This window comes from Balaenoptera borealis (assembly GCF_965194805.1).
Source record: "Balaenoptera borealis genome assembly, chromosome: 12".
Taxonomy (NCBI): domain Eukaryota; kingdom Metazoa; phylum Chordata; class Mammalia; order Artiodactyla; family Balaenopteridae; genus Balaenoptera; species Balaenoptera borealis.
Genome location: NC_138869.1, coordinates 107,510,963 through 107,524,794, shown reverse-complemented (window position 1 = coordinate 107,524,794; position 13,832 = coordinate 107,510,963). Strand labels below are relative to the sequence as shown.

General features: G+C 53.5%; 1 protein-coding gene across 2 annotated transcripts; it reads right to left on the bottom strand.

Moving 5' to 3' along the window:
* Positions 1 to 1,385: 1,385 nt before the first annotated feature.
* Positions 1,386 to 13,738, bottom strand: SERPINB6 (serpin family B member 6). Of its 2 annotated transcripts, none has more exons than XM_082346157.1 (7): positions 13,664 to 13,738; positions 7,448 to 7,622; positions 5,345 to 5,494; positions 4,485 to 4,602; positions 3,409 to 3,551; positions 2,131 to 2,286; positions 1,386 to 1,914 (listed from the first exon to the last, which is right to left on the bottom strand). In XM_082346157.1, exons 2-7 carry the CDS (start codon positions 7,610 to 7,612, stop codon positions 1,510 to 1,512), a joined length of 1,137 nt encoding a protein of 378 aa, XP_082202283.1. In that variant the 5' UTR covers positions 7,613 to 7,622; positions 13,664 to 13,738; the 3' UTR covers positions 1,386 to 1,509. The 2 variants fall into 2 exon arrangements, with proteins under 2 accessions (XP_082202283.1, XP_082202282.1); XM_082346156.1 differs by lacking the exon at positions 13,664 to 13,738 and adding an exon at positions 13,384 to 13,542.
* Between the last annotated feature and the right edge of the window lie 94 nt (positions 13,739 to 13,832).

Sequence of the window (13,832 nt, the reverse complement as noted above, 5' to 3'; positions counted from 1 at the left end):
CCTTGCTGAGGATTAAGTAAAATCATCAATGCAAAGCAGGTGCTCAGTAAACATTTGTAAAGGGGTGAGACCAACTCTTTCCCAGACTTAAATCCTGGGAGGATTTTATTTTGTAGGTCCTTACAAGAAACATTGCACAACGTAATGGAACTGTCTTCTAGTGGAATTTCATAAAAGATGTGAGAGCATTATTCACGTGGCTGTGCCTTTTACTAAAATCATATGCTGGGGGATAACTTTTCAAAGGCCATTTGACCGACAGAGAAAGTGGAACAACTCAGTGGGACCCAAGAGCCCCTTTGAGCAGCATCACGTGGTTTATGCCACGTGTGTTAGGACTTCACCTGGCAGAGGTCTACCTGTATTTTAGGTCTGCCACAGACGGGACCACTGCGTTCGTTTTCACAACTTCCTGCTGATGGGCCTGAGGGCTCTCATCCAGGGAAAGGAAGGACAGATGCCTCGAAACCTGGATGGTCAGACCACTGCGCTACACGCCACAGGTACAAACAGAGCTGTGCGGGGCAAGGAGACGGCGCTGACGACACGGCCCTTCCCCTTCTCACCCACCCCACTCATAATGGCAACGTCTCCTCAGTCTGTCTCTCCCCACGGCTAAGTCGCTGGCTTGGGCTCAACAGGGAAAGCAGACCAGAGGCAGAATGAAAATATGCATCGCGTCGTTATGTTAGAGGGAGCCCAGCTCCTAATGACGGCAATTAGGTCAGCGGAGGAGGTCTGGTAGCTGGCCTGGAACACGGCACAGCTCTCCAGCTGACCCTCACATCAGCTGAGAACCGGGCTCACGTCTCCAGCAGGTAACACAAGCGGCTGCAGAAACCTTAGCCTCCTACTTATCTCTAGTAGTTGCAGCAGGACGGAAAGTCACCCGGCGTGGTCTTAAACTCTTCCGTTACTGTGAACAGTACCTGTCTGCTCGTCTCTGACCCCTGGTGGCAATTAAACATTTTCAGGGAAAGTGGGTGGTTGTGCATTTGAAGAGGTCAGTGACCGCAGACCCCTCTAAATGCAGACACAGCGGGAAATGGGATTGACTTCTCACGGGGCTGGGTCACTGGCTCTCCCCGCCTCTATGCTGGTTTCCGGAGGGCTCACAACACGTTCTGGAACAGAACTCCCGCTGAGGGTCTCTGCGGCCTGCTCCCCGTGGCTGCCGTAGCCTCTGCTTCTCTCTGTTCTCTCACCGACAGGGGCCGCGGAGCAGAGGAGAGAGGAAGCATCTGCTCTCCCTGAGGGCCCGGACGGTGAGGGCGGAGGGGCGCCCCTCAGAGCAGGGGCACTTGCCGAGCGTGACCACCCTCCCCCGAATGGCAACTGCAGGCCCTAGGGGGCTCGGGACATGCGAACACACAGACACACAGGCGTTCTCGATCAGCCCCTTTATTTCTGGACTGTCGCCAAGGCCACTTTGGTTCGCAGGCACGTCACGGAGTACCGGGGAAAGCGGGCCAGCAGGACCCAGCGGGGCTGCCTGCGGCCGCCGCCTCCTCACGGGGAGCTGAGCCGGCCGCAGAACAGAAGTGCTTGGGTCTTGCTGTGCTGGATAAAGAAGAGGAAAGGGTGGTCGGCACAGAACCTGGGGGTGATCCTGGCGCAGCGCAACATCAGGACTGCGGCGGAGGCGGCAGCCGCCTCCGTGCCCTCCTCGTCGACCTCCACAAAGGCCTTGTGCGCGACCCGGGACAGGCACAGGTCCCCCCGGGACGACATCGCGGAGAAGTCCGCCCTGGCGTTCTCGAAGGCATCGGTCACGCCCAGGGTGCGGAGGACGCCCTCCATGTCGTAGCTCTCCCCCAGCTTAAACTTGGGCAGGGACACCTCCACCTCCTCCTCCTCCATCAGGTCCGGCCTCGTCCACTCGACGAATTTCTCGTAAGTCAGTTCCTTTTCCACCTAGAAGAGGCGAGTAGAGGAGCTTCGGGTCCAGAGCAATGCTGCCCAGTGGGACCGTCTGCCATGGCCCGCACGCGCCGCGCCGTGGGTTCGAGGGGGCGGCCGGGGGAGTCGTGCCGGCTTCAGAAAGGGTTCCCGCTGGGAGGTGGGGAGCCTGCCGGGCGGGGATTCAGACGTGACCCCCTTCCCCCCACGGCGCGATTACCGCTTAGTTACCGTTTTCAAATCGGTCTTTCCATCAGGAAGCATGATGATCATATTGAGCTCTCCGCCGACGTAGGGAAGCACCAGAATCTGCGTGAATATCTCTCCGATGTAGGTTATTTTAAAGGTGGATTTCTTAAACATCATTTGCACAGGCTTCTCCACATTCTGTAAAGGAAATGGATAAACACGAAGTTGAAACAAGACACTGGACGAGTCAGCAGAGCCGGCCACTCTGGGCCCCAGAAACACTCTGTTGGCTTCCACACACCACACCAGTGCCCTCTCTTTTGCCAGCTCACCTTCACTGCTTCCGCCTCCAAACCCTGGGGCACCCAGGGCTCAGGCCTCATGCTGCTTTTCTGCTGGTGAGCTCAGTCCCGTGACTTTAAATAGAATTCCCACATTTCTATTCCTGGCCAGGACCTCCCCCCCATACTCCAGATGCATACATTTTACTGCCTACTCAACACCTGCATTTGGACATAACAGAAACCTCCAGTGTCACCTCTCACACCGGTTCCCCGTGTTCCCCTCCACGGCTGCTCCATCTATAATTGTCCCCATCTCGGTTGATGGCAACACCATTCATCCCAGGGTCAAAAACCCTGGAGTGTCCTTGACCCCTGTCCTTCACACCCCACATCTGACTCATTACAAACCACGCTGGCTCCACTTTTAAGACATAAAGCTTGTGCTTCCCACCCCCACTGCTGTCAGCCCAGCCCCGGTCATCGTGACAACTCCCAAGTGACCTCCCTGGTCCTGCATTTGCACAGGGGCCAGAGGGGTCCCGGGAGATCGGTGCACAGCTCTCTGAGAGAGCTCAGAGGAGGGGTACAGAAACCGGGCTGGGGGCACTGCTAGGGAAGCTTCCAGACGCCGCCGGAGAGGAAAGGGGGATATACAGGTACTGACAGAATGAAGACAGGGACATGGGTAGGATCCAGGGCCACGAAGAGCTTCACGTGCCATAGTCTGGAGTTTGAACTTGATCTCAAAAGTTCTGGGAAGCCAGGAAGGACTCTAAGCCTGAGAGCTACACCGTGGGATGTGCGATACAGACAGAACGCCCAGCGGCAGCATGGACCACATTTGATGACACAGCAGAGGAGGGGCAGGGCGAGAAGAAGGCCCCAGGTTTGCTGGGAGACCGGATGCTGGGCTGCCTAAGGCCACACGAAGCGTCAGTTACTTGAGGTCAGCCTTCTCGCACGTTCTATAAACCAGTGTGAACACAGGGACTGTTTCCAAGAACCGCCTCTGTTGTTGCGAAATACCCATATTCACCTTGCTGACTTTGAACGGCCTTTCCTTGGTGTGCTGTTTGTTAAACTGATTCTCCCAGTTTCCTTTGAAGTAGATGGCGTTCACGAGAACCAGACAAGTCACAGAGTCCACTGAATCTGGAGACAGCAGGTCTATAATTTTTCCTGAAAAGAATTAAAGAACCAGTTAGCTAAAGGGCTTCCTGACGGAGGCATCGGGACGAGATTCACTGGGCCGTCTTCTTGAAGGGTCAAGTGCACAGACGAAGGGGCTCGCCGTCCCCCAAACAACCATGTACAGGGAGACTGGCCCCTAAAACAAAGGCAGCGACAAAACCTTCTAAAGCTCTGGTCAGAAAAACACCATCAGTTGAATAAAACATAAAAATGAACAAAGTAATATGTTATGTGCAGGATAATTCACAGTGAGAGAGAAAGGAATGTTTGATGTCTACGCTTCAGGGGATTGTCCTGAAGGTGAGAGGTTGTAGCCTGTGTGGAGAACATTTAAATTAAGAACTGCAGGTGGATGAGGACCTAACCAAGTGTCCTGCAATGACGCTCAGTAACCCGCAGAGCACAAGCGGAGCCGGACAGGCAGGCAGCTGGAGACCTGCACCCAAATTTTTCTTTACACTATTTGTGAAAAGAAAGATTATATTAACATTAACAACGACAACAAAAAAATTAAAGTGAAGATTGTTCTGGAAGAGGTGCACCAAACATTGATGAGGACAGGGAAAAAGCTAGAGAAAATAATTATACACTGATTGTATTTCAAAAGTAGATTTTTAAAGTTTAGAGTTATTCAGAGAAAAAAAATCATTCCTGTTTACATTTGATGGTCTTGTGAAGGAACTGACAATAAGATTCATTAAAATACTATGAAAACACCTCCTGTACAGCACAGGGAACTCTACTGAATACTCTGTAATGACCTATATGGGAAAAGAATCTAAAAAAGAGTGGATCTATGTATAGGTATAACTGATTCGCTTTGCTGTACACCTGAAACTACCACCACACTGTAAATCAACTGTACTCCAATAAAATTAATTAGAAAATACCATGAAAGCAGAAATAACAATGTATCTTCACCTTCTGTCCTTTGGGCTACCCAGGTGTTTATGTGTTTCCTGGATTCCTCCGCAGCGCTGATAAAGTCGAGCTCTTCCATCTCTGCTTGGTAGAATTTGCGGCAGGAATCTTTGAAAGACTAGGAGACACAGAGCAATGTAATCGCGTGGCTACAAAAACAGTCAACGCCAAGAGCTTACTTCCTCACCACACCAAGTCAGAACGTCGATAATTTTATGGTTTACATATGTCATGTACAAATGAGTGCGAGGAATTAACCTTAAATCCTTTCTCAGTCTTCAGCTACATTTAATAATAAACACAAACTAAGAAAAATCATGGTCTGGATGTCAAATAAATGCCATGGACTGCTTGGTCCTTCGTGGGAGTCGCCGCACCAGCGAGGTCAGGACGCTGGCAGCAGCTGCAGGGCCACGGCCGTGCCCAGTGGGCTCCTACCACGGTGAGGGCCACTGCTCCCTGGGTGTTTCAGAACCGCCTGCCGTGAACCAGGGCCCGTTGTCCCACATTAACACGGGAAACCCGCGCCCCACGCCACCGCTTCCTCAGCGCTCGTGGTGAGGCGCTAAATCCACACTGTTCAGAAGGGTGCCACCTGCGGATACGGGCACTTGAACTGTAGCTGGTGCCACTGGGGGACTGAATACGTCACTTCACCTGCGTTGAATTAACGACACTGGGACATAAGTAGCTGCGTGTCCAGTGGCTGCCATCGCGGACGGCAGTGCGTGGGGTCCTGCGTCACCCCACCCACATGCATCTCAGCCCGCAGGCCCTCTGCTGCACCACAAGGTCCCCGCTGCCACCTCCCCGCCACCTCGGTCTCTACCTTCTTAGTAAAAGCAGCGAGTATGACTTACTGGGAGGAAATCATAAGTCTTCTCTCCAAAGAGCTTGTTGGCAGTTCTGAGCAAGTACTGTGTGCCGGTCCTGTTAACTTCGGTGAGAAGGTTCTGGAAATCCTGGTGGATGTCTCCACCTCCGCCGCTGCTTCTGCTTAGAGAAAGTGCCTGAAATCAAAAACAGATAAAAACGCACAACTTCAGTGTGCCCTGAGTACAGGAAACGGATACAACACCAGAGTCACCTAAGGACCACGCTGGTCCTCACTGCAGCTTAAAACGAGAGATTCACCCGGTTAGAGACAAAACGCCTCTCGGAAGCCGCCCAGCCTCCCTCCCGCAGGGAGCCCGAGCAGGGACAGCAGGAGCAGAAACGGCCCTTTGCAAGCCCAGCTCCGTGCGCCCAGCCCTTGCGGTCCGTCTGCAGACCAGGCTGCCCGCCAGGCCTCCCGTCTCCGCACGCACAGGCCGCGTGCTCGGGTCCGGGCTGGCCCTGGGACGTGCGCTGACCAGCGCAACACAGGAGAGGTGACTGTTCCAGGCCTGGGCCGAAAACGGCCCGGCAGCTGCACGTTCGCTGTCTCGCCCCCCGGCCCTCACGGTCTAACAAAGTCCCCGCTATCCCGCTGGGCGCCTCGCGGACGGCCCTGGGGAGCCGACACTGCTCGGGGAGAGCGCCTTGTGGGAGGACGGAGGCCCCAGCCAACAGCCAGCACCAAGGCCCTTCCCAGATCACGAGTGAGCCCAGCGGGCACCATGGGGCCAGGCCAGAGGCTGAAAAGCTACCATCGTCATTCCCAGCCACTCAGCTGCGGGGCGGGTTCTTCTGCAGCCATAGAAGGTCCAGGCAGCCGTCCAGGCGTGGTTCTGCTGTAACACAAAGCTAGAACGTGGGCGCTGGCTTTGGACCCAGCAGCTGGCCGAGGCTGGAAGGACAGTGTGGAAACCACTGCCACCTGCAGCGGCGGGAAGGCTGGCCCTCTCCCCGGGGAATCGTGTATCTGGCTGGCTAAGGAGATGCCCAAGAAGAACGCGGCATTGGTAGCCACCTGGGAGAGGGAGAGCTGAGGGAATAGAGAGATGAGCTGGAGAGGGAGCTATTTCATTGTCAAGCAGAACTTAAAGGAAATATTTGCAACCCAGGACTTGCTGGGTGGAAAGTGAAAATGTTTCTCACTCCCAGCCTCTCCAGCTGGCAAATTATTCTGAAAGTAAGTGACGGCCTCAGGGCAAAGGTCAAACTCAAAGCACAGGCCTCCAGGGCAGGATTAGGACATTTTGTTAAACCTTGGAGATTGAGGCAGGGCCCCGAGACCCTCTCAGCCAGACAAAGGGCTTCAGGACATTGTCCCCCAGCCCAGCAGAGCCCTGCCTCACGAGCCTGTGCCCGTGCCCCTGCTCAGGGAAGCAGAATTTAAGCAGCTATTAGAAACCCCCATGGTTCAGAAGCAGCCTCGATCCCAGACCCCCACCCTGCAGAGCCGTGAGGAAGGAAACTGCTGCTGCTTGGGCCACTCAGCCTGGACTCGTCAGCCCGAGCACACTGACCTCCCCACGGCACAGCGCGACCCCTCCCTGTCTCTCCAGGGTGTGCCAGGAGTGGGGCGGCAGATAATCGGCCTCTTTAGTTCACAGAGCTCTGCACCCGGGAGCCTCAACAGCCCTGTTCCTCCTGGACTTGGAGCCCAAGCCCGGCCCCAGGAAGGGACGAGACCCTGGGGCCTTGGGAGGGCTGTGAGTGCGTGGCGGGGCCAGAGGACAGACTACGGCTGCCATCGGTGGCCCCAGGAGCTGGACCTTCGCGCCCTGTGCAGCCCGCCTCGGGCTGGTCCGGGCGTCACTTCAGGGCTGGCCTCGCCAGCCGGGCCTTGGCCAGCGCGTCAGAGCAGAGGCTGGAGGCGCACCTGCTCATTCATGTCCTCCTGGAAGCCACGTACTGAGCTGTCAGGAAGGCCCGGCCACCTGCCAGAGAGACATGGTGTGGGAGGCCCAGGGGACGGGGCAGCACACAGGGAGTTATGTGTCAAGAGCAAGGCCTTTGGGATTTGAAACATGGAGGACCAACTCAACTGAGAAAGTAACAGCATTTACCATCACCCAGAACTGGTTTCAGGTACGTACCTGGGACATCTGGGCCGCGGTGTTTCCCTTTGCCCCCATGAAGACCATGGCCAGGGCAGAGGAGATGCTTATGGGTGAGATAAACACATTTTTCGAGTTGTCTTCACCCAGATGTTTCAAAAGGGTCAAGGCAAAGGTGCCGTTTGCTTCCGACAGAGCATCCATGGTGGCGAGTCTGAAACGATGGATTTAAAATCAGCGTTGCGTAAATTTAGGCTACACGTCAGCCGTGTCTCACTCTGCTGTTAAAAGTTATGACTGACGCTTTGGTTCAGCAAGCAAATAGGTACAGGCGTAAAACTGGATTTCTTTTGCGGGGGCCCTCAGAATTATTTTGTGGGTTTCTAACGTTTAGTGAACACAGTTGAACAGTGACGCTGATAACACAGAGAGAGAGTGGGAGGACCCACATCCTGGGTACTTGCTGGGGGTGGAATCGGGGAAGGAGCTGTTGGCTTTTGCTTTCATTTCTGTATTGTTTGGCGTGTTTAAGGGCCTATATGTATTATTTTATAATTTAAAAATCATTCAAAATGATAAATCCAACCACACAGTTACACAAGAAAAGACGGTTGAATGTTTTTGTAATGTGGGAGCAAAGCCCTCATTTAGGATAACCTGAAGCCTTCAGGTAAAAGACAAATCAAATCACATACAAAGAGGCATGAAAGCCTTAAAAACAAACACCTCTGACGTCCAGTTCTCCTTCTATGAGACCTCAGCTTGTGCCAAAGCCCAAATCGAAGGCCCTGTCCCCAGGCCCCTGCTGACCCCAGGCCCAGGCCCTCCTCGCCCGGTTCTGGACGAGGGCACTTGGGGACTCAGGCAAGAAGCACAGCCTCCAGCATCCCTGATGCAGTCAGACGTCAGGACTCAGACCCACCTGCCCCCACCGCACAGGTCATCCTCTGGCCTGGGGACAGGGCCACCAAGATGGCCAGTCCACCAGGAGAGGCTGCCGCCCCATGGCCCTCCATGAACTGAGTAAGGACAGGGGTGTAGGGCCCTGTGTGTGTTAGGTCTGCTGCAAGGTCACCTGGCCAAGGAGAGGTCCCACGAGCCCCCTCCCCACCCATCCAAGATTCTATTTTGCCATCTGCACGCATTTCCCCCTCAGATGTTGAAGGAGTGTTGATTCAAATGGAAATGCCAACCTAAGAGACGCCATTAATAAAAGCACCCTGTCTCTGGTAACGTCCAGCAAATTTGTTTCAGGCTCTGACCTTTCTGTCACTGATCTCGAAAAGCACACCTGCCCTCATCCCCCCCAACCCCCAGGAAAGCACTGCCCTGGCCAGCCCACGGTATCTACTGGGGCCGCGGAGAAATCAGTGTACTTCTGTGTATTGTGTGAAGGGAATTAGAGCTGAAAGATCAATAGTTCTTCAACAGAAAGCAGCTTTGGTCTTAAATACTAAACTGGGAAAAACGAAGCAGGAGACTCAGAGGAAAAGGTGCGGAGACCAGGTTCACAGTCCCAGCTCTGGCACCCTGAGTCAGTTACTTGATTTCTGCTCCCTGCATGAGGAAGGGGGTATACCAGATAATCTGTGCTCTGATGGGGTTCGGGGCAGGCCACCCCAAAATACTGAAACTCTCTTGTGCCTTTTTAAAGCTCGTCTTGTTTGCCTCATCTGAGCTTATTAACAGACTCATGATTTTTTACAAACAAGATATTTCAATTAGTGGATGTCTGTTTTCTTCTTGGTGCTCAAATCGTCACAACTAGGGGCTAGTGGGCTTCTCTTTAATCTACTCTATTTTGAGATGTTGATCTCCAACACCCTCCCTTTACAGCAACAACAAGGTCTTACATCAATCGTGAATTTTTTTCCCAGTCCAAAGATACCAAGTTTCAGCCCCTCTCTTGGCTTCATGGAAAAGTTGTAAAGCACAAAACCGAATCCTTGACTTCTCAAGGAGCGCGTGAGTCTTGGTGCTGCTGTGGCGAAGCTGGGCAGATGTTTCCTTCCAAGCCCCTCACACACCGTGCCGCGAAGGGAAGACACCACGTCAAGTTTTCATCCGCCACCCCACCCCCGACTTTCCTCAAACACAGCTGAACTCAGAGACGCCCATCCGGGCTGCAGTGGTCCCAGCCTCCTCTTCGCTTATACCGATGTGTGGATCCCACTGTCTGCCAGCCACGCCATCCGCATGGTTCCACTCTGGACTCACCACTCTTCAGCTTGGGCACTGCTGACCCCCCAGACACTCCTTTGGGCCCAATGTCTTCCTGCTTCATGGTTTACTCCCTTCTTTGATGAAGCGAATCGTCCAATAGCTTTCTAAGACAGAATACACATTTTGACTTCTTGCATGTCTGAAAATGTCTTTATTCTACCATCCCATACGATTGACGGTTTGGCAGCCTCCGGGATGGGCTGCATGTCACTTTACCTCTTGAGGTGCTGGCTGGTCGCTTCCCAGCCTTCAGCTCTCCTGCTGGGAAGTCTGAAGATATTCGGACCCCAGCTCCATCCCTCCTCCCGGCTCCCCGGTCTTTGGAAGCTCCTGAAATCTGATCCTTATCCTTGATATTCTGAATGTCACTCATGATGATGTGTCTGTCCTTCAGATGGGCCCCGTTTACTCATTTTGCCGTGCACTTGTGCACTTGGTGGGCCCTTTCAATCTAGCAAATCAAGAAAATTTCCCTTTCTCTCTGGGAACTGAACTTTTTTTTTTTTCCCCATTTTTTGACCACACCGTGAGGCATGTGGGATCTCAGTTCCCCAACCAGGGATCGAACCCGGGCCCCCTGCATTGGAAGCGCAGAGCCTTAACCACTGGACCGCCAGGGAAGTCCCTCTCTGGGAACTTTTAAGGCACTTGTCCGTTCCCTGCAGACTGACTCTGTTCTCTTTTTCTGGGCCTCCTACCTGCACTAGTGGCAAGCACAGAAGTGGATATCTGTCTTGCACTTGGGACTGCACGGTCTCTGCTCTCTGCGTGCGGTAGAGAGCTCTGCTCTCATCTGCCCCTCTCTCTTGCATTTTCCATCACAATGACGTTTTGTTCCATTTTCTGGAAGATACTCATGACTTTCTCTTGCAATCTTTCTACTGATTTTTTCCAGTCTCAGCCATTATAGCTTTAATTCCTAAACACTCCTTGTTCCCTGCTGTTCCTTCTTTACTGCCTCCACCCCCGCCCCCCCCTTCCCCGGTTCCCTGGAGAACGTCAACCACAGTCTGTGATGTTGTCTTCTGCTTCCTGTATCGTCTCTCTTCTCCTGGGGTCTTCTGTCATTGTGCTGGTGTTTATATTATTTGGCTCTCTTTCATACACAGGCTTTCCACAAATGCTTGACGATCCTGGGATGTCAGTCATATTTAAGAGGGAAACACAAAACGAGGTTGGAAACCGTTTACATGGCAGGATGTGTGTGATCAAGGGGTCAGTAGCCTTTTTCTACGGAGCAACCAGGTCTGGCTGCAGGCAGGGTAGGGGCTGGGGGGTTCCTACGGGATCCGTAATCCCCTCCTCTCAGTCCAATGCCTGGGGGTCCCTGAGTTTGCGCATCAGATCCTGCAGGGGTGAGACCTGATCTCCTACTGGGTTCTGGGTAAGGCAGGGAGGGTGGCTGTCCGCTGCAGAGTAGATGGCCTGTGGGGGTCACATCAGTCTGTGGACACGCTTTCTACCCAGGCCCCATTTGCAGCCCTGCACTTCACCCCCGCCTTTGCTGGCGCCTGGGCCCCTTCTGGTCTGTTTCCCTTCCTTGGCACTCAGCCCCTCCCCTGGTCACTTCCCTCCTCCAAAACCTCTGACCTCTCTTGTCCACCCTTTGTCTCCTCTCTCCCTTCTCTGTCCTTGTGTTTTTGATGCTTCACAAGGCTCCTTCATTGTCATTTTAGCAGGGTTTTATGAAAGGAAGATGCTAAACACATGGTCACAAATCTACAAATTATTTTTGTGAGCAGAGTAAAACATTAAAAGCCATTTCTTCGCCCATTACCCGGTTCCTCTGTTAATTGTGAAATAAATGTCCAAACTCCGAGTACCATTTATTAAGATCCTTCTTGTTTGTACTGAAATGTGAATTTGATAATAACCTGCCACATAATCATAAACTGATTTTCATTATCACTTTGCAATAATATACAAATCTTTAATATTAATCATAAAAAGATTAAAGAGGTCTTAATCCTAAAAAAGAAAGAAAAATAGGACCAAATTCAAACAGTTTACCACGAAGACATTCCAGATATCAAAGAAAATTATAGACAATCTAGTGGGGTCTTTATATTGAGGGATAGCTCTTCTCCATTCAACGTACATACCAGTAACAAGGATACACATTTCACAGGATCACACAGAAAACACAACACCTATCAACGGCTTTCCAAGTCCCTACTTTTTCAGCTTCCGTAGATAAGACAGCCAAAAGTGTCCTTCATATACACACATGCACACACACACTTGCAAAATTCATCATATATTTCAAAATTATTTACAGCTTCAATAACAATATGCCTTTTAAAATATATTTAATCATGAACATAAAAACCAGTATTAAGGTTTCATTAATGAACAATGTCATATATGTGTGTGTGTGTGTGTGTGTGTGTATAAAACAAGTCTAACAAATCTACCTTTGGCACCATTTTTTCCCTGTAGCACCATCAGTAATCTTCCGCAGTTAATGTGCATAATTGGTTTAATTCAACTGATCAAGTCTTAATAATTTTTTAAGGTGTCACTATTTAATTGTGCTTCTTGTCTTCTTGGATTAGGATGCCTTAATTTCCTAGAGGATTTACTATTAAAGATTGGTTTAATGGAGACCTGGGCTCCTGCTTTGTCCCCACCTGGTCTCTGGGGCACTGTGTGTGTGTGTGTGTGTGTGTTGTCTAATACGTAAACGGGATGATTCCTTCTACTTTATAAGTTTACTGTGAGGATTAGATAAACTAATGCCTGGCACACAGCGGGTATTCAATAAATGGTGGGTAGAACTACACGTTATTTTCTTTCTGCTGATGTCCAGGCCTGATCTCAGGTCCAGCAAGCTTGGCAGTGTAAGGTGTGTGGCCTTCCCTGGGGTCTAACGACAAACACTTAGTGTGATGTAGGCCACTCTTTGTATAAACAGAAAAGAATGGTGATTCCATTCACTCTATGGTTGCTGGCTGGAGTTACACGCAATAAGCTGAACTGTAACAAAATGCCTTGGATTGGAACTGGCCTCATATACTGCTTTTAAATACTCAGCTTACATGACCAAGTATGACTAAAACTGCGACCCTTCTCTGGGGTGGCCTGAAGCCGGGGATGCAGGCACTCACGAGCGGTGGGGAAGAGCGGGACACACGCAGAACAGAGAACCACAGCCCTTCCTGCTAATCCCGGGGCACATCTCTGGGCCGCGGCAACGCCGCCGCAGGACCTCAGTCCAGAGGCTACTTTTCACACTCTCCCTCCCCACTCGGCCATAAGGTACACCAACTGGGCCGGGAGGGACCGTGCCTACACTGACCCAGCTTCCCCCGGCACCCGCGTATTCCTGGTGGCACGTGAGGACTAATTTTCCATACTCTCTCCTTCAAAACTGAGCTTTATGGGGGGGGGGAAGGGGAAGAAAGCAACTGAAGAGCCAACCTCATCCAGCACGCGCAACCCCAGGTAAGACTAAAACCTCTCCCCGTCCTCTTAGCCCTGAAGATGCCGAACCTTGCAACACTGTGCCTGCAACGAGTTTACCGAACAACAGACGTGCCAGGATCTGGAATGGTCCTCACGATTATCTTCGCAGGCCTGAGGCCTCCGAAAGCGCCTGAGCGCCGGCCACCCGGTGGGCGGGAGACCGCTGGGCAGCGGGGCCGCCTGGGCACCCACCTGGGCACCCACCCGGGCTTCCCTCGGGCCCCAGCCCCACCCACGCCCGGGCTCCCAACGCCCGGCGCCCTGCGGCGCGCGCCCGCGGGGGTCACCTGTGCGCGCGGGGCCCGGAGCGGCCCCCGGGGAGGCTCGGCGCCGCCCCCATGCGAGCGTGGGCGAGACCGAGGGTCCTCCGCGTCCCGGGCGGCGGCGGCGGCGGCGGCCGCCACACTCACCGCGCCGTCACTTCCGCCGGATCCGAAAGGGAACCCCAGCTGGACGCGCGCCCCCGCCCACCCCTCCGGTCCTCAGCGGTCACGACCCGGCCGCCCGCCCGCCTCCCCGCCTCGCGCGCAGGCCCGACGCCGCGGCCCGAGCGCCCCGGACACTCACCGAGCGCGCGGCCGGAGCGGGAGGCGCGGCAGCGGAGGAGACGGCGGCTGCGGGGGTCCCAAGTACCACGGCCGGGAGGCGGGCGGGGCGGGGCGGGGCGGGGCGGGGCCGCCCGGGGCGGGGCCGCGCCGGAGGGGAGGGGCGGGGCCGAGCGGGAGGGGAGGGGAGG

Coding starts and splice junctions, on each gene's coding strand:
- SERPINB6 (XM_082346156.1), bottom strand. CDS start 13,436: ATGGGGGCGGCGCCGAGCCTCCCCGGGGGCCGCTCCGGGCCCCGCGCG. Junction 7,623..13,383: donor TCCGGGCCCCGCGCGCACAG/GTGACCCCCGCG, acceptor CCATCGTTTCAG/ACTCGCCACCATGGATGCTC. Junction 4,603..5,344: donor AGACTTATGATTTCCTCCCA/GTAAGTCATACT, acceptor TGTGTCTCCTAG/TCTTTCAAAGATTCCTGCCG.